At 32.3% G+C, this 25,652-nt stretch overlaps 3 protein-coding genes across 3 annotated transcripts in view; 2 read left to right on the forward strand and 1 right to left on the reverse strand.

The window, feature by feature from the left end:
* LOC127706597 (uncharacterized) overlaps nt 1-270 on the forward strand; it is a 31,374-nt gene extending 31,104 nt beyond the window's left edge. The window contains exon 9 of the mRNA XM_052211252.1: nt 163-270. Within this exon, the coding sequence (XP_052067212.1) occupies nt 163-270 (108 nt within the window). The remainder of the gene's footprint in view (nt 1-162) is intronic.
* A 237-nt stretch (nt 271-507) lies between these two features.
* Nucleotides 508-6,960, forward strand: LOC127704612 (uncharacterized). Its single transcript, XM_052208733.1, has 8 exons — nt 508-632; nt 1,135-1,178; nt 1,398-1,503; nt 2,367-2,528; nt 2,811-2,961; nt 3,243-3,362; nt 4,337-4,388; nt 5,174-6,960. Exons 1-8 carry the CDS (start codon nt 556-558, stop codon nt 6,382-6,384), a joined length of 1,923 nt encoding a protein of 640 aa, XP_052064693.1. The 5' UTR covers nt 508-555; the 3' UTR covers nt 6,385-6,960.
* An 11,857-nt stretch (nt 6,961-18,817) lies between these two features.
* Nucleotides 18,818-25,652, reverse strand: part of LOC127704608 (uncharacterized) — a 45,513-nt gene continuing 38,678 nt past the window's right edge. Inside the window, exons 14-15 of the mRNA XM_052208726.1 lie at nt 22,367-22,453; nt 18,818-21,549 (exon numbers count right to left, since the gene is read on the reverse strand). Coding sequence (XP_052064686.1) covers nt 21,511-21,549; nt 22,367-22,453 — 126 coding nt within the window. The 3' untranslated portion in view covers nt 18,818-21,510. The remainder of the gene's footprint in view (nt 21,550-22,366; nt 22,454-25,652) is intronic.

Genomic DNA, 25,652 nt, shown 5'->3' on the forward strand with positions numbered 1-25,652 from the left:
TCGTAAGTTATCAAAGGCGGTAAAGTTCAAAACGGTTAGAAAAATCACCTTAAAGGGCGTGAAGAAATTAAAGGTACAAAATTATTATTTTGGTATTTCAAAAATAACTAGTGACCCCACAAGAATAACTTGTATCGATATCATATTGTTTTTATTTTTCAGATGGACATTCGTTACAGAAATATCAGGCATCCTGTATATGAAATCCGAATTATTGTTTCTGGATACCTCATCGATGATGTAAGTTTATATATTTTCCAGTTGATATAAAATGAAAATTACATAAATTTTACTTATTTTGTTAGTCTCCTAACCTTTTTAAAGCAGTATATTGAAAAAGTAATTCATTTAAGAAACCAGTTCTACATAGCAGTAGAAAACATATATTCTTGTTACGTTGTCGAAAGTTCATTTCTTTTTTTCTTTTCATATAAATAACTAGTGAAAATAAAAAGCGTAATGTTACCTTGCCTATATGTATAGTTTTTATTTTGGCTCTAGAATCGGAATGTAAACATATGGAATGATCCAGCAAAGGCCGCCGTAGAAGATGCCATGTATAGAGCCATTGAATGGAGGAAAATGATGATATCAGAACTACCTCCACATGATCATTTAATGATTTTCACGGGGTATGTGATAATCAGTTGGAAATAGTTTTCCACTTAGATTTATGATTTTAGAATATTAAACTCAGATATAATGTGCACATCATATTCCGGATTTGTTATAAAACTTTGAACTAAAATGGGATTACCAGTAAACATAGGAAGAACAAATTAACTAAGTGGCTAAAATAAACTAAAGGAGACCAAAAGCAACCAAATTCATTACATAACATGATAAAATAAAATGTAAACATTTATTCCAAAACATGCCGTAATTGATGGAAGATGTCAGCTTTTCCCAAAAATTGTTGTATAAATCTTACATTCATTAACACCACGATACAACTAATGAAACAAAAGCTTTATTTTTTGCGAGTTGGTATTGCTCAATCATTGTTTTTGCTGTGTATGTTTTTGTTTTGTTTCGGTTGGGTTTTTTTATTCTTTTTGTCTTAAGCCACATATTTTTGTATTGCCTTTGCTGTTATTTTTGTACTTTCAAATCATGTTCTTTTCTATTTTGTAGGAGAGACCTTTACACCAAAATATCACGTGATTATTCTGTTACTGGTAAGTAATTTTATGTATTATTGTATTTTGGGTAAAATATCTAATTTGTTATAAAACTTAAAAGAATGGGGCATTTAACCTGCTTCATTTGTACTCTCTTGTCTATGCCTTTAGTATTTGTTTCAATAAAGAATTTCAGCGATTAGGTAAAGATATTGAACTCCTTTCCTCTATAATCTGTTAATACTGCATTCAAGATATTTTCTTATATATGTTTAGGATTTGCCAGTCTCGATTCGGTGTGTAGACAAGATAGTGTTTCCATAATAGAAGACAGAGGCGGATTCGATTGTATAATAACAGCAACTCATGAATTAGGTCATAGGTGAGTGCATTCTATTCATCTAAATCTGTTCATATCCTCCGCTTTTCATATTTTGGTTTTTGACACTGTTCTTTTTATATTAATTTTTCCATTTATTGTCAGCTTATTTCATATAGGTTCAATAAACAAATATTGCAACTTACTACAAATCTTTTTTTAATAATAAAACTTTATAATCATAATTTCTCGATTCATTTTTTACAAATGACATCTGATAACTCAATGCCACGATATTTTATTCTACTATCTGGCAACTGTTTTAGCATTAATATTAAGTATATAATATTTTTAAAAGTGTATGTGTGTTTCATTGATAAATAAATAGGATGATATAACCTGGACATTTAAGCGCAGAAATGTCAGTTAAAATGTCAATTGTGATGCCACTAATATGTCATAAAAATGACATGATCCACCTAAAACTGTAATTGTTTTTGGCAAAATTAGATATGATCCACAACATTACCCAAAACATTGTTTTACAATTAACATTGTTGTCTAAGACATCTTGGAGCAAATGTTTTTTTTTTTTTTTGGAAACTTAAAGGCTGTGGTGCATATCTCAATACAAATGACAAGATATCAACATGAGGCTGTTTTAGTAGTTTTTGCTGTTTTGTTTTAATTGCAAGAAGTTTTTAAATCCTAAGCCAAATATGTTCAGTTTCAAAATGATGATTGAGTGATATTTGACAGACTAATGTCTTGTGAGTATCAGAAGGATGTTTGAAAAATTAAGGATTATTTTGATTTCTTATTTTAAGACACAACAAAAAAAATACCGTATCATACCTTTTCCTTTGAATAGAATTACTATGCTTTTTTACCTGTCATTCAGTTTTTTCATTTGTACTTTATTTCAGTCTGGGAGCTAGACATGACGGGGATAGAAATATCTGTACTCCACAAAACAAGTTTATCATGACATCGATTGGTGGAGGGGATGTAACAAAGCAAACCGTATTGAACCCATTTCGTTTTTCTGAATGCTCAAAGAGTTATTTTCTAGACAGATTGCAGACATTGTAAGATATATTACTGTTTTCTGTTTACTATGCATATTCAGTTTTTACATATAAATAGCTCAAATTAACGGACATAATGGAATCTATTAGTGTCATCTTCATAAAATAAACAGATATTTATCATCAATAAATGTTATGCAGTGTCAGACTCAACATACAATAACGCAAAAATAAGTGTGGGATAAACACTAATAATAAGAAAAAGTAATCTGAAAACATTAAAATAAGAAAGACCTCGATCTCGGTCATTTTTTGTCTATAATTCACAATTTCTATCTACAGAAACAACCAGGGACACAACTGTCTATCTGTGCGAAAATCCTATTACGATCCAAGAGAGTTTGCAGGGTTAACAAGTGTAGCAACTGGTCAGTTATTCAGCCCGAACAAGCAATGCCAAATGAAACTTGGCGATGACTCTTTCTATGGATGGGTGCGTATAAATAATACTTTTCAAGCTCGGACTGCTTGGCATATTAATTCTTATTATTTTATTGATTTTAGCTTTATCCTTTTATTTATTCGTTTATTATCATTCGCAAATTACCAATTACCAGAATTTATTATATTACATTAAAGCTGTTATTATTCATATCCAAATTATATGATCTCATTTGAGATATATACGGTAGAGCAATATCTTATTTATTTATCTTGTCGCAGTGTGTCGTTCATGCACTATATTCTAAAGGTCCGTGTTTTTATTTACTTTAGGGAGGCAATCTTGGATCATTCAAAGATGTATGCACACATATGGCGTGTAAAAGTAACAAATCGTCAACCAGTTATAATCTGTACAATGCAGCAAGGGGAACGTCATGCGGGAATAAAAAGGTAATTGTTTATGATAATGATACCATTCAAAATACAATTCTATGTTATCATCTTTCTTTGTACAATAGCTTAGAAAATACCTGTCTAGCATGGGAATTGAAAATCAGTTTATTAAATCATAAAATGAACTAATGGCTGCATTCCATTAACCTTGTCAAATTTTAGGACACCATACCAAAACTAATAAGACAAAAGTGAAAAGTTTATGAACACCTACTGTCTATCAACACATTCATGTGTTTCGGAGTCAGTCAGCGATGGCTTTTATAGAATTGCTGATAAAAAACTAATGTGAATGGTACTGAAAAATTGATTGGTCAACATTTCATTATGCGAAAGAAAAAAACATAAGCTATTTTTCTTAAAATCAAAATAAAAATAAAATTAATATGGAAGTGATAATATTTTTTTGTCATGTATGACTTATCAGAGACGTAAAAATATCCAGCTTTCGTGTTTAAGTCTATTAGCAATAATAGTATGTAGAAACAAATGTTTCAATTTGGCAGTTAGTGAATAAATTATTTTAACTTTTATATTTTAAAATATACTGGTGTTAATTTGAACAAGACAAAGGGAACGACGCATTTGAATCAACTTTCGTTATTTGAGTGGGATAAACCAGAGGCATATTAATTAAATTGTATTATGTGTGATCGGATAAATTTATCCTTTTATACTTCTTATTTTAAGTAATAGCATGACATAAACAGTATAAAAATAGTCAACCTTATTTTATGCATACTTGCATACTACTGTAAGTAGGGTATATTGAATCTTCAGCACTCGACATCATGAGATTCTTTTATGTTCTCTCTTAGTTGTTATTTTATCTATATCGTTGAAGCTCGTGTATTCCGCTTATTGATTGTTAAACATATCATCTCATAATACCATGATCTACCAATAAAAGTGAAATGTGAAACTAATAGTTTCATACCACGTATTTATTAAAAATCAATTTTCGTTTTCAGTGGTGTATTAATGGTGAATGTACTTACGACCAAAAAGCTCCGGCAAAAGACGGTATGTTTAAATACTTGAATTTCACTGTTGCTACTGTTTCTGCAATTCGATAAAAAATATTTACGGCACATTTTAAAATGGTTCAATAAATTTGACCCCAGCTTTAAATAGAATTGAGCGTTATGAGCTAAATCCACACTTCCCAGACCCTTTGCTCAGCTATAAAGGTTGGGTACTAAATATGATTTAACTTCATACAAAGAATACAAGCACCAAAGAGGTGCAAAGCTATTAGTTTCCTTAGATATTTACGTCAACCTAAAATGTATAACTCAGTAAATATCGGTTTGATGATTGGTTGCCTTAAGGTGTAGCTAAGGTTCTATTGGCTAGAAAGAAATATACAATTGTTAACTTGTGAGACGATATTAAATACGGACGATAAGGATTAAGATTATATTATGGGTACTAGTATTCAAGACCCGATAAACAATTATTGTTTCCTGTTGATGTAACTTATAATACTGCGATGCACTCCGTGCCTTTAAGGAAAGCATTTGTCTATACAAGCGTTTGACGCCTCGCCTCGATTGTATACGTTAATGAGACAGCATCCCAAGATACATAAAGCAAGAGACATTTAGATGTCTTACTGCAACTAAACATACTGACACAAAAAGATGTGTTGTTGAATAAATATCCTTAATAAATAAAAAAAAAATGAAACTGTATTAAGATAAATTAAGTTAAATCTTAGTAGACTTTAATGTATTAAGAAATTCAAAACAATATTCGTAATGTTATGGACTTCTACTAGTATAAAGTCTTTTATCTTTTACTTTCAGATGCATGTATACACGGAGATTCCTTACGGTCCTTTGCGGCCTACTATTCGTGTGCCAATATGATTTCTTCTGATCCATCTAAATGTACGGATAGATATTATCGACAATTTTGCTGTGAGTCATGTAAACAATATGGGTTGAATACATTTACCCTGCCTGGAGTAAATACAAGACGAACGGCACCAAATGTTATGTCTATTCCTATAACACAGCACATGCAACGTGTTTTACCAAATACCTTTTCCGTGAGAGGGCGTCAAGATGGATTCGGAAGACCAAGGGGTTCAAGTCATCACGTGTTTTCAGCTTCTCCGGTCAATAGAAATTTTAACTCTGTAAATCAAATACCCAGGAATCGTGGAAACACCAATGATAAATTTAGAATATTTTCCAGACATAACAACATGCATAGTGGTATATCAGGTCAAACTTCAAATCATCATACAGCTCCGCAACATCATCAGCAACAATATGACCAGAATCATTTCCTATCTGATTCTAACAGATATGGCCTCAAAACCGATTCTAACCAATTTGGACAACGTACCGATTCTAATCAATTTGCACTCCGTACCGATTCTAACCAACTTGGACTCCAGACCGATTCTAATAAATTTGGACATCAGTCAGATTCTAATAAATTTGGTATGCAAACATCTAGAACAGATCCATCTATCTCTTTACCTGACCATCAACGTCTCAGTGCTTTGCAGTCATCATTTTCTTCTATGAATCCTGGTGATTTGTCATCTTTCAGAAATTTAATTATGCGAACATTACATCTCCTGGCGAGAACTGATGGCTCACAGTATAATCAGTATAACCAGGTGCCTTCACATAACCATGATAATTCATATATGCAAGGTACACATCATGATCATATAAATCCATCAAATGGATTTTTCAATATGCGAGAAGTTCCGCGAGTGGTTGTTGAAGAAGTAACTATTGATACAAACGACTCTATCTCCATAGAAACAAACAGTACTTCTAATATGACGGTTAGTTCTAACACGACCGTCGAAACAGAACCATTATCTTTTTCAAAATCGCAACTAGAGGAGGAACTGCGAAATTTTAATTTGAACATTGCTCTGCCAAAAACTGAAGCAAAATCTACCTCGAAAAAAATTCTTAATACCAAATCTCATAAAGATAAAACGCTTTCAAACAGTTTATTAGATAACATTATAGACCCGTTCCTTAAGTGAAAATGTAAAACACTGAAGGGTGAAAATACTAAAAGATAATGCTACCTTCTCGAAGACGATCGACAACCCAGTCGAAGCAATCATTCCGATTGGTTGCCATAACAACGATAGACCAGTCCGTGTTACAAGTGCACGAAGTCAAGGTTAAGTGAAAGGTCGATAATAAGACAATCAGTTACTAGAAAGGAAAAGAAATTCCAGTGATAACATGAATTTTCTAGCCATTGACTATAAATTGGTGATTTTGTTCTGAAAACATTTTAGAACTTTACTGAAATAAATATGAAATATGATGACGTTATTTCTATCACCATGTTCCATCAGAAGTTGAGAAAAGTGCCACATGAATTATCAAAATATTTAAATTGAGTGCGAAATAACATTCTACATGTGGCTATCACTGCAATTTCCAGAAAGATCGAAGTAAGACAAAATTGAAAATGTCATCTGGCAACCAACAGCGGTTTAGCGTTTTGTTTAATCTTAAATGTCTGTGATTTCTATTTATTAAAACTTTCTCTTTGTTATTCTAATTATGTTACATTTTTGTATATTTCTATTAAATTTGTTACTGTTTGTGTTTTTTCAGTCGCCATCATCATTTCTTGGTTTTGGGGAAAAGAAGCCTTCTTATGACCTTTACTGTTGACTTGAGTTACTTTTTGCTTTCCAAGACTCTCACGTCAACCGTTTTGTGTTTTACGTTGAGGAAAAACTCAGATTCTTCATATTGTTTTGTTTCAGGGAGTAGATCAAACAAACAGATATAATCTAAACAACTAGCCATTATGTTTTTACTAAAAATCATCATGTTTTGATTTCTCCCTTTTTAATTTGCGTTTATTTTTCAATGCGGAAAATCAGTATTATGCAATATCTATATTATGCATGACGTCACAACGGGAATTCCCCACTTTGACTGCCTGACTAGCCTGGATTTCGCTGTGTTCTTTTGTAAAATGCAAGCGTTGTTCCGAAATGAAACTATTTCCATCAGATATGTCATTTCGTTAAAGTCCTGACGCGGTGATATTCCCAATCAAAGAGGTAACTTGTATGAAACTTTGATATTGAAATTCCACAAGGAAATGAAAAACCTCATTAGCATGTTGTCCTAAATCGGTTTGTTTATGTAATTAAGCGCATGCGTAGTTTTCTTGTACTTATGTTATACTTTATGGTGCACCTGTCAACGGGAAAATCGACTGAGAATTGATTTGCAACTCAATAGATCGTTTTTGTGTTTTTAATGTTTTGACAGCTCAGCTTAAAAAGGTTTTTTTTTGTATCTTGCTTTTATATCACGAGTGCAGTAATGTCCCTAACATTTAACACGAATAGTATTTGTGAACACCCCCTTAGACCAAATAGAATCTATATTATTGTGAATCCATCTTCGTATTAAGTGTTCACTGTTGATCAATTTTTTTCGAAGTCAAATGCATTAAACATGTTTAGATTAATAAATAATTATCAGACGTATTTTTTTTAATTATTTCTGTTTTGATAAGAGTCCGAATGAATTGGTAATGTAAAAGAAAAGAAAAATAGCTGTGGCCGGACTATTTCATTTGAAATTCTTAAAACTCGTAATTATGATTTCATAATTAATTGCCAACGACCCCGCTCACTTAAAAAGGATGCTTTAAAAACAGTACCATTACCAGAAAAGACCACTTGACCACCAAGGAGAGCTTCTCCCATGATCAAGAAATAGAATCTGAAGAAAAAAGGTTCTTTGTTTTTCCCCGCAATTTAACTTATAAATGGACTAAGTTTTGGAAGTCACTACACTTTAACGCTGACTGCAGCAAACGCCAGAATAAAAGAGATACCAGGCTTATAATCGGTTTACCAGACTCGCATTTTAGCTACATAAGCTGCCTAATCAGAGGTGCTAGAATCAAAACAGAAAACCAAAGCATACACGAAGCTGAAAAGAATAAAATTCGAATTTTTGTGATACCATTTTGTGGCAATTGTTGTCTAGAGTATCAGATAGTTTAAATGTGTCAGCATTTTTCAATGTTTAGTTATTCCTAGCACGTAATTTATTTTTAATCACTCTATAACTTGAAAAAGTAAAAAAAAATCATAAATTTTATAGAAAGGAAAGAAAGGCTCAAAAGTTTATTAGCAGTGTATACCAAAAGGTGTACCCATTATGGATATTTTACAAAGTATTTTCGTTTAAAGATATAGATTAGTGTTGTAAGATGAAACTTCTTGGCGAGTGGGCGCAGAAAAAGATCTGAATTGGTTCACACTGTGCCAATCAGCTGGTATTATACAAGTTATCTATGCAGGAAATGTTATAATTTGTTCTGTTTGTCGTGTTCTTCATTCAAAGATGTTTCAAATTTTACAATATTCTAGTCATGATTAATTTTGTCGGGTCAATAATAACTCTTTAAATCCTATGCTATGAAATTGAGTGGCTAAAATGCAGTCAGTTTGATGAAACAATTAAACCTTGAATAGTATATCAATATATGGGTATATGAAAATTCATCAAAGATACCAGGCTTAATTTGGTACTCCAGACGCGCAATTCGTCTACATAAGGTTCATCAGTGGCCCTCCAATTAAAACATTAGTACACGTGTGCCCTGAATTACATCTTTGACCATTGTTTTCAAATTGAAACTTTAAAATGAAATATGAAAGATGGGGAATATGATATGGGTGAAAGGCGCAATTTGAAGACATACAAATGACCTTTGCAATAAGCATATGCAAATATCGCTAAGAATAATTTCAAATCATTGTGATAAAAGCCAAAACAACTATAGTGGTTTCGCAGATGTAACAGGGCAGAATGTTCAGATCTTAAACACAAATAATAAAAACCTCCTCGGTAGTTTATGGACTCGCCTCCAAGACACATCTAGAACAAGAAAAACAAAAGATTTTGATACCTACTACCTGATAAATGACTTAATGTTGAAATATAATTATCAGTCCCAGTAAGTTCAGTTATCCAATCTTATTCTCGGCGGCAGAAAAGTTCTCCAGTGGAAACTGTCCATCAGACAGATTAACCAAGCAAAAGCAATATATCCCTTTGAAACGTTATGGAGAACATCGATCGAATGAACAAATAATGTGTAATATGAACTATAGAGGTATTGGCCCTGTATTTATTAAATAATTCGATGAGTGTATATGTTGTTCGTAAACAATGTTCGAACACTTTAACTCAAAATGTTAGTATTCTATAAATTTCTGTTGAAGAAAATATCGCAGCTTTTACATGTTTTTGTAAAATTTGAATTGAATGACATATTTGACTAAAACGAACATCTGTATCTGAAATACAACATTTAGGACTACTATCAGTAGAATTTTGGTTTTAAAAAAGAAATTTTTATGCATTTTTTAGATCAACACTCAAGTTTTGCTAAATACATGTGTATAAAAATTCAAGTTTTGAGCAATCTCTAAACATTTAAACTTTGGTCACATCTTTAAATTACGCATTAAGTTGATAAAACCTTGATAAAACACCACCTATGAATTTATAATATAAAAATGTTAATTAAAGTGAAGCCTGTCGACATTAAGAAAACTGATGTGACAATTCAAAGGAAATTCGCCGTTTATAAAGTTGAATCAAATGCTTTAAAATTATCATAAATTCGAAGTATCTTTAATAACGTTAAAGGGTACCAATTTTAACGCAACAGTTTAATATTCAAATTGCAGAAGGTTTTGACATCTTTTTTATTTTGTCCCTGCTGGTGAAATAAATTCATGAGAAATGGGAACACCTACTTTGGTCATTATATTAACTAATATCAAATAAATGGATACGATGATACATGATAGTGTCAGCCAGGGTCATAGCATTTTCATCAGTCACAAAGTGCCTCCTCATCTCTAAAAAAAATGTTTGTTTTTTTTTAAAGTCTTAACAATGAACAAGGTTGATAAAGTATACCTTAAAATATTATTCAGTCCCGGATGTGAACTATGACTTCAACAAATCTGTCTTCAATCATGTTAAACCATGGTTTTTCATCAGATGTATTTGATTTTGTTTACGATAAAAAGAAATAAAAGAACAGCGTTCCAATGTCACCCACCATGAGCATGTTTGTCCTGTCTAAGGGCAAAAAATCCACTTTATTTTTGGCTTGTTCTTTTAAACTCAACTTTCTTGTAAATATCCTACAAGAAATGCAGGTGTCAGATGGCATACAATGCAATTTACATATAAATTTTATTTCCAAGGGCCATAACTCCAGTAAATATAATTTATCGGGACTGATTTTCAAAGTCGCTGATGACATAAAATTGAGAATGGAAATAGGGAATATGTCAAAGAGACAACAACCCGACCTAAGAGCAGACAACAGCCGAAGGCCACCAATGGGTCTTCAACGCAGCGAGAAAATCCAGCACCTGGAGGTGGTCCTCAGCTGGCCCCTAAATAAAATTGTGTACTAGTTCAGTGAAAATGGACGTCACACTCACCTCAAAAACATATAAATGAACTAAAATTAAAAAACAAAGGCCAGAGGCTCCTGACTTGGGACAGGCGCAATATGCGGCGGGGTTAAACATGTTTTGTGAGATCTCAACCCTCCCCCTATACCTCTAGCCAATGTAGAATAAAGAAACACATAGCAATACGCACAGTAAAACTCAGTTCAAAAGAAGTCCGAGTCCGATGTCAGAATAGGTAAAAAAAAGAAAATAAGCAAAATGACAATGATACATAAATGAACAAAGGACTACTAGCAGTTACTGACATGCCAGCTCTAGACCTCGATTGATTAAACTGATAGAAAGATTATTTCTTCATCATATGAAAATCAAGTACAATCCCTCCCGTTAGGGGTTTAGTATCATACTATCATAAAATAAATGAGAAGAACATAACCCGTATCATGCCAACAACTGGTTTTAGAATAAATGTGTTTATTTCCGATGCAACGACCCTATGAGTGAATCAATATTAATACCAAAATATGTAATCCTAAATGACTTGACAACAGTATCGTAACTATATCCTTTCCGAATAAGTCTGCAAAAAATCCACTTTATTTTTGGCTTGTTCTTTTAAACTCAACTTTCTTGTAAATATCCTACAAGAAATGCAGGTGTCAGATGGCATACAATGCAATTTACATATAAATTTTATTTCCAAGGGCCATAACTCCAGTAAATATAATTTATCGGGACTAATTTTCAAAGTCGCTGATGACATAAAATTGAGAATGGAAATAGGGAATATGTCAAAGAGACAACAACCCGACCTAAGAGCAGACAACAGCCGAAGGCCACCAATGGGTCTTCAACGCAGCGAGAAAATCCAGCACCTGGAGGTGGTCCTCAGCTGGCCCCTAAATAAAATTGTGTACTAGTTCAGTGAAAATGGACGTCACACTCACCTCAAAAACATATAAATGAACTAAAATTAAAAAACAAAGGCCAGAGGCTCCTGACTTGGGACAGGCGCAATATGCGGCGGGGTTAAACATGTTTTGTGAGATCTCAACCCTCCCCCTATACCTCTAGCCAATGTAGAATAAAGAAACACATAGCAATACGCACAGTAAAACTCAGTTCAAAAGAAGTCCGAGTCCGATGTCAGAATAGGTAAAAAAAAGAAAATAAGCAAAATGACAATGATACATAAATGAACAAAGGACTACTAGCAGTTACAGACATGCCAGCTCTAGACCTCGATTGATTAAACTGATAGAAAGATTATGTCTTCATCATATGAAAATCAAGTACAATCCCTCCCGTTAGGGGTTTAGTATCATACTATCATAAAATAAATGAGAAGAACATAACCCGTATCATGCCAACAACTGGTTTTAGAATAAATGTGTTTATTTCCGATGCAACGACCCTATGAGTGAATCAATATTAATACCAAAATATGTAATCCTAAATGACTTGACAACAGTATCGTAACTATATCCTTTCCGAATAAGTCTGTTTAAAGGTTTGGTTAGCTTTTGAGGTGAATGCCGACATTTTTGTGCTTTGTAAAGAATATTTCCATAAAATATTTGATGTGAAATACCTGAACGTATAAGATGTCTGCATGTTGATTTATATTTACGAATGATGTCCTTGTACCGATGATAAAATTTAGTAAATGTTTTGACTAGTTTTTGATATCGAAAACCCTGGTGTAATAATTTTTCAGTAATACAGAGATTTCTTTCGTTGAAATCAAATACGTTGTTACATACACGAGCGAATCGAACAAGTTGAGATATATAAACACCATAAGATGGCGACAAGGGAACGTCACCATCTAAAAATGGATAATTAACAATAGGAAATGAAAAATCATCTCTTTTATTATCTGTACATAACAATACAGCTGATATAAACCTTTAGTATTAATTTCATAAAAACCTAAACAAGAAAGTTAGGCTTGAGAGTTTATATGCAATTTTCTATAGATATCACATTTCCTAGGACCATAACTCCTGTTAAGATATTTGTGTGATCAGATCTGATTTTCAAACTCATCCAAAACATTGCAGGTACAAACCTATGGTATTAAATTTAATATTACAAGAAATGAAAACCTGAGCGGGCTTACAATGCAATTTTCTACAGAATTTTTATTTCAAAGGGGCATATCATCTTTAGAAATAATTAATCCACACTGATTTTAAAACTCAAACGAGACATTGCTAGTGTGGCAGTTGTGGTTTTGCCATCGATATAGTTTTCTAAGCAAATATTAATTTGCCTACCGCTAAGTTTCTAATCTTATAGTTATCAGAATTTTTACCTGTGCTTATTTTTATCTCCTGTCATTAATTATTAGGTTTTTAGGTCCAAATTTGTTCTAAATCTTTAAGTTTTCATTCATTTTTTTCTCAGCTGATTATACCATTAAACCGGAAGTGGGAATTAGCTCGTTTAGAAACTTGAACTTTTAGTAATTTAATTTCATCGGTCTATTGATAACTATTTTTGTCGATCAGAGAATACTATGTAAAAACTATTCTAGCCTTTCGGTTAGATAGTTATTTATATATCCTAAAAGCTAGGTATTTTTCGAAGTTTAAACCTGTGAACTGAAGAGGGTTCATTTAATTTTAAAATTTCAGATTTTTTCTACTATACGAGTCTGTATATTTCTCATACTCATGGGTACATGTCTAAAGGCGACAGGTATGTTACCCAATGAGATTGTTTTCAATTCTAGTTTTTGAGACTGTTTACTTGGTTTTATACCAGAGAAGATTGTTTCTATCCATTTTTATTGGTATTTCAACCTGCGCAATTCTGTAGCTTATAGAGCTTTTTTCTGCTGGCATATTTTTTGTTAGATTTTTTATGGAAACTCCCGGTAGGTAAACTGTCACATGAATCCTGGTTTAAAGTTTGAAAATAAATTAAATAAATAGAATTGTTCAATAATTGATGCTGATTTCTTAATTTCGTACTTTTTTATAATAAAATACTTACTTTATAAATCTTTGTTTTCAATACATTACATGGTCCAAGGACTAGTCCCTACCGTACTCCATCGTGTACTGGTACCTGCTCCTGTTACACTAGTATAAAACCTTGATAAAACTTTAATAAAAATGTGGCATGAATTGTGCATGTAAAAGCTCTTACATTTCCAAGAGGCACAACTCCTTTAAAAATAATAAGTGTTGCCAAATTCAACATTTTTACCTATCTGATTACTTAGATTATCTTTCCACCGATTCACCAGTATAAAAGTTCAGACGTTCAAAGAGAATTTTAGAATACTATACAAATAACACATAGCTGAGAGGGTGATAGAGCAGATTGTTACCCCGAGAAAACATTGTCAACTGAGGCAAATCCAAGGTTGACAATGTCTTTTCGAGGGGAAACAATCTGCTCTATCACCCTCTCAGATATGTGTTATTTAATTTATTATACTGAATGTTCTGTTATTACTGTCTATTAAATTTCAAGTTCAAAGTAATAAACTGTTCTGTTATTACTGTCTATTAAATTTCAAATTCAAAGTAATAAACTATGTCGTCTTGTAGTGAGTTGTACAGAACAACCATTCGTTTTTAATAAAGCGCACACTTGATCAAGCATCTCAGTGAAGGGTAATAGAGTATTTGCAATAGGATAGTATATAAATAACACATAGCTGAGAGGGTGATAGAGCAGGTTGTTACCCCGAGAAAACATTGTCAACTGAGGCGAAGCAAAGGTTGACAATGTCTTTTCGAGGGGTAACAATCTGCTCTATCACCCTCGCAGATATGTGTTATTTAATTTATTATACTGAATGTTCTGTTATTACTGTCTATTTATTTTCAAATTCAAAGTAATAAACTATGTCGTCTTGTACATGACATTCATCCGTATTTATTAAAGCGCAAACTTCAGCAAGCGTCTCTGTGAAGGGTAATAGAGTATTTGCCATGTGATAGAGTAAATTGTCTCCCTCGTATTAACCAATCAAAATCTGGCATTTTGACGTGAAGTATAATAAATGGTTATATGATACGAGATATTGAGGTTTATCAGGACATCCTTTCCAAGATCATTGTGTATTGTTCAAGTCTGCCTGCATGTTACTGGTCCAACCAGACTACACTAGATTTGCATTTCACAATTTTTTAATCAGCATTTCACTTGAAAGGTGACCACGATGTGGATGATTGGCATTTTTACATTAACGTTCAAACTATATTAAGTTGAAGTTGAAATAATGAACTAAATTGTAAACCAACAACTGTTCAATTTATATTTATTTCACACAAATATACCTTGTAAATAATTTTAAATTTACATTTACCCCATGCTGATAGGCAAGATATGTCTTAATGCTAATGTCAAACTGGAATGTTTATTGTTAATCAAGTAATCAATACTTGACAATATTGATTCATAATAATCATTTTAAAATTTATCATAACTATTTATGATTTCAATAACAGGGTTTCAGCTGGCAGTCGCTATTTTTCCCATTTTAGGGAAAAAATATAATTGTGGCCATTAAAAATCATGATTGGCAAAAGAATTTGGTGAAAGAAATATAATGTTTGACTTCGTCCATTTTTTTAATTTTGTTTCAGGTTTCTCAGACTTTTTCCCTGATAAGACAGTACTCAGATTTCACCTTGAGCTGGTATTGATTTTGTCAGAAAATCAATTAAAGAACCTTAGTGAGCGCGCTCACATACCCCACGTCCCCACATTGTCATTGTCATTGAAATAAAATAAGTGTAAGAAAAAAAATTGTATAAGAAAAAAAAAAGAATCATAATTTCCTGTCAATATGCAAATCTACATAGTATGTCCTTATTATCTACAAAGTTTCATGAAATTCTGTTGTGTGGTTTCAGAGGAGTTGTGATGACAAACTGTTGCAAAAGTACATTGAAGCAAATAAGTTCAAAGGGGCGTAACTCCTAGAAAAAAATTGAAATATTAATTTCCTGTCGATATGCACATCTACGTAGTATGTCCTTATTATCTACAAAGTATCATGAAATTCTGTTGTGTGGTTTCAGAAGAGTTGCAATGACAAACTGTTGCAGTAGTACATTGAAGCAAGTAAGTTCAAAGGGGCGTAACACTAAGAAGAAAAAAATGAATCGTAATTTCCTGTCGATATGCACAACTACATATTATGTCCTTATTATCTAAAAAGGTTTCATGAAATTCTGTTGTGTGGTTTCAGAGGAGTTGCGATGACAAACTGTTGCAGTAGTACAATGAAGCAAATAAGTTCAAAGGGGCGTAACTCTAAGAAGAAAAAAATGAATCGTAATTTACTGTCGATATGCACAACTACATATTATGTCCTTATTATCTAAAAAGGTTTCATGAAATTCTGTTGTGTGGTTTCAGAGGAGTTGCGATGACAAACTGTTGCAATAGTACATTAAAGCAAATAAGTTCAAAGGGGCGTAACTCCTGGAAAAAAAATTGAATCTTAATTTCCTGACGATATGCACATCTACGTTGTATGTCCTTATTATCTACAAAGGTTTCATGAAATTCTGTTGTGTGGTTTGAGAGGAGTTGCGATGACAAAAGGTTGCAGTAGTATATTGGGCAAATAAGTTCAAAGGGGCGTAACTCCTGGAAAAAAAATTGAATCGTAATTTCCTGTCAATATGCACATCTACGTAGTATGTCCTTATTATCTGAAAAGGTTTCATGAAATTCTGTTGTGTGGTTTCAGAGGAGTTGCGATGACAAAAGGTTGCAGTAGTATATTTGGCAAATAAGTTCAAAGGGGCGTAACTCCTGGAAAAAAAATTGAATCGTAATTTCCTGTCGATATGCACATCTACGTTGTATGTCATTATTATCTGAAAAGGTTTCATGCAATTCTGTTGTGTGGTTTGAGAGAAGTTGCGATGACAAACTGTTGCAGTAGTACATTAAAAGTAAACAAGTTCAAAGGGGCGTAACTCCTAGAAAAAAAATTGAATCGTAATTTCCTGTCGATATGCACAACTACATAGTATGTCCTTATTATCTAAAAAGGTTTCGTGAAATTCTGTTGTGTGGTTTGAGAGGAGTTGCGATGACGAAAAATAGGACTGACGGACGGACGGACGGACAGACGGACGGACGGGTCAAAAACATTATACCCTCCGCAACTTGTTGCGTGGGATATAATAATCAGCTGAATGCAATTGATAGCAATCGGCAACAATGGACTAATTAAACTAGAGGCTCTCAAGAGCCTGTGTCGCTCACCTGATTCTACTTTGGTTTTGGAAATCATGTAAAATTAGATTAAAATCATAACAGATACCCTAATAATGATTGAGGCCAAATTTGGTTTAATATTGGCCCCGTAATTTAATCAAAAGCAGAAGACTTTTGTAAAGTTTACAGAAATTACCAAATAAATTCATTGAAACTGTAGAAAATGACTTTATAAGGACAATAACTCCAACAAGATGTCAATTGACAATTTTGCAGTTTACAGTATATCTCAATCTATAAAGATACATGTATTAAGGTCTTCATCTGCACCTCTTAAGGAACATTTATCCCATGTTTGGTTTCATTTCCCAGTGCTCCTCTAGAAGAAGCATTTGTATGAATTTCCCATAGGGTCTTATGTTAAACTTACTCCCCCTGCTGGCAGCCATCTTGGATGACAAATCAGCTACAAAGTAACAACACTTGGTCAGCACCTCAAAAGAAATTCATACCATGTTTGGTTTAAATCCATTAAGCTGTTTTCTAAAAGAAAGACATTTCCTATAGGGGCCTTTGTTAAACTAAGTCCCCTGTTGGCAGCCATCTTGGATGATGGATTTGCTACAAAGTAACAACACTTGGTCAGCACCTCATAAGGAACATTCATGTCATGTTTGATTTCATTCCATTCAGTGGTTCTCTAAAAGAAGACATTTGTATGTATTGTCCATAGTGTCCTATGTTAAACTAAGTTCCCTGCTGGCAGCCATCTTGGATGATTGATTGGCTACAAAGTAACAACACTTGGCCAGCACCTCATTAGGAACATCCATGCCATGTTTGGTTTCATTCCATTTAGTGGTTCTCTAAAAGAAGACATTTGTATGTATTTCCCATAGGGTCCTATGTTAAACTAAGTCCACCTCTGGAGACCATCTTGGAAGATGGATCGGCTTCAAAGTAACAACACTTGGGCAGTGCCTCATAAGGAACATTCATGCCATGTTTGGTTTCATTCCATTCAGTGGTTCTCTTAAAGAAGACATTTGTATGTATTGTCCATAGGGACCTATGTTAAACAAAGTCCCCCCTGCTGGCGGCCATCTTGGATGATGGATCGGCTTCAAGGTAACAACACTTGGTCAGCACCTCATAAGGAACATTCATGCCATATTTGGTTTCATTCCATTCAGTGATTCTCTAGAAGAAGTTCAAAATGTAAAAAGTTAACGACGACGACAACGGATGACAGACGCCAAGTGATGAGAAAAGCTCACTTGGCCCTTCCGGTCAGGTGAGCTAAAAAGGTGCTAATTAAGTTGTTTTAATGAAAATGAATGGTCAATTGGCATCACATGTCACCTGAAGGATTGTTTTTACAACTGTGATAACAATTATTGTTTTGAAGTGGGTACTTCACAATAGTTTTAGTGGTGCACCTTTTCTAAGCATAATTTTATGTCTCAATTTTTACTCTTAATGATGGTTCGGAAGAGAAAACTATTGTTTTAAAAGATGTTCAAAAGTAACACAAATCTCTGATTTTGTTCTTTGTCCTTTAACTAGACAGGAAGTATCCAATACACTGATTGAAGATGAATCCCGTGTTTCCTGAAGTCAAATTTTACAGTAATTTTAATAAAGTTCAAGAAATTTTGTTCTGATTGTTTATTTATTACAATGTAGGATAAAAAAAAAGATATGTAGAATTACAATAAATGAGACAACACTGCTGCAACCTGAATTTGTTTTCTGTTAGAAAGAAGAAAAAGTTTGAAATAAAAAGAAATTGACCCAGCGGTAACCTTGAATACACATTTATATTAAATCTATTAAAATTGAAAGACAAGTTTGGGTTATCCTTTTAACTATTCCATATTCAGTCCTTCAGATGGTTAATCAGCTCACCAGTTAACAATAACAATAAGGCAATAAAAAGATTAGATTTTTTTTTCAACTTTTTACTAAAACAGTATTCTGTACATCAATAAATCTGATATAGGTACGAATGCAATGGTTCAATAGTAACTAAATGTATATTGGTAAAAATTCTAATCATAAATGAAATGAAATGAAAAGTATTAAAATGTTACCTGAAAAAAATTTCAGTAAACACAAGTAGCAAAACTAAATGAAACTGTAACTGCTACCTACTGTCAATTTGTACAACCACAAAAAATAGCTTTATTATAAAGCATATAAAATACAGACATTTTTTATCGATACAATAATGCAGTAATTAAACCAACTTTATTTCAATTTTCATTCTTTTTTGGCCAAAGTTTAGTATCTACAGAAAAAATATTTTGTGAAAAGAGCTAAATGCATTTCTGAGTCAAATATTTTTCTCCAACTCATCAAAGTTTCATCCACATTATAAAAAGTTATAACATTTTATAACGCTGAGATAGTTGAGTGTGTTGCTGGATTCCTTTTTTGTGTTAAAAAGTTATCATGTGTCCATTTCAGACTGACATAAGGTAAATGATTTGACATAGGATAGTGTTAACTAGTGTGATAATGACAATTGATATAACAGTTAAAAATTCGAAAATAACTTTAACAAAATGACCTAGTTCTTGTTGAAGTACAACCACATATCAGAAATACTATTTTCAATAAAGGAGTATGTTCAGTAAGGCCATATTTGGTCCCAAATATTAAGTCCATTGTTGCAAGACAAAAAGTGTTTCAAGTTGATGAAAAGACATGTAAGAGAGTGAAATAGAATAATTGTTGTCAACCTTTTTTAGATAATGCATTGACATTTATACCCAAGTAGACCAAATATAGAGATTTTTGTGAGATATGACAAACTTGCTGAATACAACTACATTTTGGTCTTGGACTACATAACCTGCAATCTATCATGTTTGAACATCAAAATATTGTTAGGTTCTATACCCCCAAAATTTCAGAAACCAGTAGTTGTTAACATTGGATGACAGTCATGTAACATTATAACTTGATGTTGTGTTAAAAACTAATGGTTAATAAAAATTCAGAACACCATACATTAAAAGTTTTGAATAACAATGTTTTAAAAGTTTTCAGAAATGCTCATTGACCTATAAATGTCCTTCTGAATGTCAGTATTGTAAAAATGGAAGCACCTTTTTCTGCTTTTTTCAATTTTCAGGTATAAATTTTTTATAAAAGAATTCTAGATTGACTCATAACAAAACATGTTGTGATAGTTTCAATAAAATTTTATATGTATTTACCTATTATTAGACAGTTTCTTTGAAACATATCTGGCACACAATGTGGGATAAATTAAATCACACACTTCTGTTTCATAAATAATCTGATGTAATTGAATTGAATAATGACATATGAATGCATCTTAATTAGTGACAAAGATATATATGGCACATTTCCCCCAAAAAAACATACACATAATGAAAATAAAGCTACAAAGCACAACCTTTCTTAGTGATTCTATCTGTTTAAACCACTGAATAAAAGAAAGGCACACTTAAATCCCTCTCATAGGCAGGTATTTTTAAAATAAGGAGAGGTGACACATAACAAATTATAAAACCAGATTTATGGATAGCTATCCTTTTCAAATCCAACGTCATTGTGTTTGTTAAAAAAAATATATGGCACTGAAACTGGGTTTTCTAATAAAACTGAATTTAAAAACTTGCAATTTACAACTTATTCATTTCAAATCCCTGGGTAGTTCTGAATGTATTAGTAGACAAAATGAATGAATTGAAAAAAAATCAATCATTACAATTAAACTGATTACAACAAATTAAATAAAGGGAAAGCGATTATTTCCAAATCTAAGATTGCTTACCTAATTTTGAAATACAAAAACAATTTTATTCACCTGATTTGTTTGAAATGAAGAACTTAATTAACAAGCTACAGAACTCAGTCTCTATCATTACCATTCATTAACAACACTTGTATGTCACTTATCATTTCATAACAATAAACAAAATATCCATTCAACAAATCAAACATGAAATTATAGTATGTCATATTATTGTATAAAAATTTATTTGAATCAACAGTTTTTTAGTGAATATTTTGTAAATAAATTCGCTGATGGCTCTGGTGATTTTGATCTTAATAGTAGACATTAGGAGATGTGGTACAACAACATATGTTTACTGGTCTATTTTTTGAAACAAATAAAACACAATCTTATAGAGGATTCATCTCCTCATCTCTTTTAGTTTAAACAAACCATGAAATGATCTTTTCAACAATAAATAAATTTTACAACTAAATCATAGATTTGTGCCCATTCTCAACATATCAATAACAATATTGGCTTAGTTAAATTCAAATTATAACAGCACATATATATTTAATCCATTAAATTCTATTCTGACAGCAGACATACATCGAGCACTAGTACTCAGTATTCACCAAATCACACATAAACATCAGATCACTATCTCTCACAACACTATGATGAATTTATTGATTGTTTTGTAGAAATGCTATTATAAATCTTGTTCATCCTTTTTCTAACATATTCTTTAAGTCATCAAATATCTGTAATAAAAAAAGAGTTGATTATAAATCAATGAATGAGTTTTTGAAATGTGTTTTTGAAATAACAAAAAAAAAAGCAAAGTATATATTAAACAAAATAAAATTAATGTTGCCAAGTTGTTATAAGAAAAAAAAGCAAAAAAGGTGAAAGGGAAAGGTACAATAGATAAATAAAACATTTACTGTGAGCTACTGCTCCCTTAATGTTCCCCCTTTACTCTATGTTGTAGTCTAAACATGACAAAAATATCATACATGTCAGGTTGTTAGTTTTTCTTGTTTTACATTTGATATTCTGGGGCCTTTTAAAGCTTGCTATGGGGTTTTGCTCATTGGTGAAGGCTGTATGGTGACCCTAGTTGCTAACTTCTACGTCATTGGTCTCTGCTGGATAGTTGTCTCATTGGCAATCATAACACATCTTCTTATTTTTATATTATATGCATGATATTTTAAAGATATCAATTTTCATTAATTAGTATGTAAAACATCGAAGAAAATACAAACATATCACAGAGTCTGGCAAAACAAGATGAAGCGGGATGCTTTATCACAAGAAGCTATTACTTGCAGTTGCTGAGAAAAAAAGTTCATATGTGTGCATGAGATCTTATTGATGAAAGTATTCGTCAATGAAGTGGAATGTGTAAGGACCTGAAAACTGTCATGTATTTGCATATTTATTTTTACTTGCTATATTTAACCCTAAGATTTTATCTTAAACTGGATGATGCATAGTTTGAGTACTTTCATTTTCTTCAATTGTGGTTAAAAACTAAAAGACAATGACTTGAAATGAATAACAGATTATACATACCTTTAGCACCCATGTTCTATTATTTAAACATTTATCTAGGATTTCAGCATTATCTAATTTTGTGTTTCCTTCTCTGACTATATCAACCTATAAAGTATCAAATTAGTTACAACTGTTATCCTAATGCTAGTAAGTTAAAGGTTTGGTTTGCTTGCTTGCTTTGTTTGTATTAAAGTTTGCTCAACCATTGTAATTAAGATTGACATCTGCAAACAATATAAGTAGGTGGAGTTAAACCTGTATATAGGTAAATTTGATTATTTGATAATGTCCAATCAAATTTAAATATAATGTATACAAGTTTAACGCCACCTTTTTATATTGTTTTCAGATGTCAATCTTAATTACAATGCTTGATCAAACTTTAATACAAACAAAGCAAGCAAGCAAACCAAACCTTTAACTTGCTAACATTATGATAACAGCTGTAATCTTTCAAAAGTGATAATGTTAAATTTTTAACAATACACATGATTATATATATATATATATTAAATTGTCACCAATACATTTTAAGGAAATTAATGTCATAAAAAAGTGGTCATTCATTTTCCTTTTTACTTCCACTTTAGTCTAAGCATTATTTCACAATGATGATATGTCTTCACATAATAAAATAAAATGCTTCACTGAGCGCAGCCTGATACGACCGCAGAGGTCGAAATCTGAACAGTTGTGGCAAATTTGGATATAATATTCAAGCTTGATACTGTCTGAATTTTGATTGTGATCAAATTTTTGACATAATATGGGTTTCTGACACAAAATAAATGTGGTAAAATATCTTACAAATCTATTGTGCAATACTGTGCAATTGAAGATTACTTCTTAAAACATATACAAAATTTTTGAAAAAAATATGAATTCTTTAAATAAATTGGAAACCCCCCAAGCAACTTTTGGAATCCCCCCTTGGAGCAATTACCCCAAGACTGGATCCAATTCTTTCCTTTGTAGTATGGAACCTTGTAGTACAATTTCAGAGAGATCCATACACATCTAACACAAGTTATTGTTTGGAAACTAGAATAATGCATGTTTTAGGCCCTTTTTTGGCCCCTAATTCCTACATGTTTGAGGCAATTTCCCCCAAACTCAATCCAAGCCTTCCCTTTGTGATATGGAACCTTATGGTACAATATCAGAGAGATCCATACACTTACACACAAGTTATTGTCCGGAAACTACAAAAATTGTTGTTTTTGGCCCCTTTTAGGCCCTTAATTCCTAAACTGTTTGCCCCATAACCCCTAATATGAATCCCAACCTTCTACTTGTGGTATTAAACATTGTTGTACAATTTCAGAGCAATCGAAATACTTATACACAAGTTATTATCCTGAAACTAGAAAAATGTTTGTTTTGGGCCCCTAATTCCTAAACGGTTGGGACCATCATCCCCAAAGTCAATCCCAACTTTCCTTTTGTGGTATTGAACCTTCTTAAATAAATGTGGATAGTGTCCACATGTGGACACAGATGATGCCCCCGCTTGCATATCATATAGTTATAAAGGGACATAACTGAAGAACAGTAAAAGTGACGCTACCCAAATTTGAACTTGATCTGAGTTTTGTGGTAATAAGCATTGTGTGTAAGTCTCATAACATTTGGTTGAGGCTAACTTAAGTAGAGAACAGAAACTAAAAATTCAGCAATTTTTCTATTTGTAAACACGCATAACTCTAGAATGGTTGTGTATAAGTTTTATAACATTTGGTTGAGACAAACTAAAAAATTCAGCAATTTTTATGTTTAAAAAGGGACATAACTCAAGAATGGTGAAAGTGTCGCCACCAAATTTCGAACTTAATCTGTATTATGTAGTAATAAGCATTGTGTATAAGTTTCAAAGCATTTGGTTGAGGCAACCTAATGTTAAATAAAATGCTCCGCAGGGCGCAGCTTGATACGACCGCAGAGGTCGAACCCTGAACAGTTGGGGGAAGTATGGACACAACATTCAAGCTTGATACAGCTTTGGATTTGGATTGTGATTAAATATTTGACACAGCATAGGTTTCTAACACAGATTGAATGTGGTCTAAGAACTTAAAAATTTTAAATTGGACATTCACCTATTATGGTCCAATATCCAAAATCTAAATACATGGTTAGATTCAGCATATCAAAGAACCCCAAGAATTCAATTTTTGATGAAATCAAACAAAGTTTAATTTTGGACCCTTTTGACCTCAATGTGGACAAAGTTGATAACGGGGCCCAAAAATCAAAAATCTAAATACATGGTTAGATTCAGCATATCAAAGAACCCCATATATTCAATTTTTGTTGAAATCAAACAAAGTTTAATTTTGGACCCCGATTTGGACCAACTTGAAAACTGGGCCCATAATCAAAAATCTAAATACATGTTAAGATTCAGCATATCAAAGAACCCTAAGAATTCAATTTTTGTTAAAATCAAACTAAGTTTAATTTTGGACCCTTTGGACCTTAATGTAGACCAATTTGAAAACGGAACCAAAAATTAAGAATCTAAATACACGGTTAGATTCGGCATATCAAAGAACCCCAATAATTCAATTTTTGATGAAATCAAACAAAGTTTAATTTTGGACCCTTTTGACCTCAATGTGGACAAAGTTGATAACGGGGCCCAAAAATCAAAAATCTAAATACATGGTTAGATTCCGCATATCATCGAACCCCATATATTCAATTTTTGTTGAAATCAAACAAAGTTTAATTTTGGACCCCGATTTGGACCAACTTGAAAACTGGGCCCATAATCAAAAATCTAAATACATGTTTAGATTCAGCATATCAAAGAACCCTAAGAATTCAATTTTTGTTAAAATCAAACTAAGTTTAATTTTGGACCCTTTGGACCTTAATGTAGACCAATTTGAAAACGGAACCAAAATTTAAGAATCTAAATACACAGTTAGATTCGGCATATCAAAGAACCCCAATAATTCAATTTTTGATGAAATCAAACAAAGTTTAATTTTGGACCCTTTGGACCTCAATGTGGACCAATTTAAAAACGGGGCCCAAAATCCAAAAACTAAATACACGGTTAGATTCAGCATATTAAAGAACCCCATGAAATCAAGAATAAAACCCCATTGAAATTGGTCAAGAAATAAGCAATTTATAGGAAGTATCTTCTTTTGCACAATCCTGTGCTATTAAATATTTCTTGCTATTCTTAATGTAGACCAATTTGAAAACGGAACCAAAAATTAAGAATCTAAATACACGGTTAGATTCGGCATATCAAAGAACCCCAATAATTCAATTTTTGATGAAATCAAACAAA

This window comes from Mytilus californianus, unplaced genomic scaffold (genome assembly GCF_021869535.1).
Source record: "Mytilus californianus isolate M0D057914Y unplaced genomic scaffold, xbMytCali1.0.p SCAF_6, whole genome shotgun sequence".
Classification (NCBI taxonomy): Eukaryota; Metazoa; Mollusca; class Bivalvia; order Mytilida; family Mytilidae; genus Mytilus; species Mytilus californianus.

Bases quoted from the DNA above. Each gene is read 5' to 3' on its own strand.
- LOC127704612 (XM_052208733.1), top strand. From the start codon at position 556: ATGTATAGAGCCATTGAATGGAGGAAAATGATGATATCAGAACTACCT. The intron at 2,529-2,810 runs GTAAGATATATT...TTCTATCTACAG, and splicing joins CTAGACAGATTGCAGACATT to AAACAACCAGGGACACAACT. The intron at 3,363-4,336 runs GTAATTGTTTAT...TTTCGTTTTCAG, and splicing joins CGTCATGCGGGAATAAAAAG to TGGTGTATTAATGGTGAATG.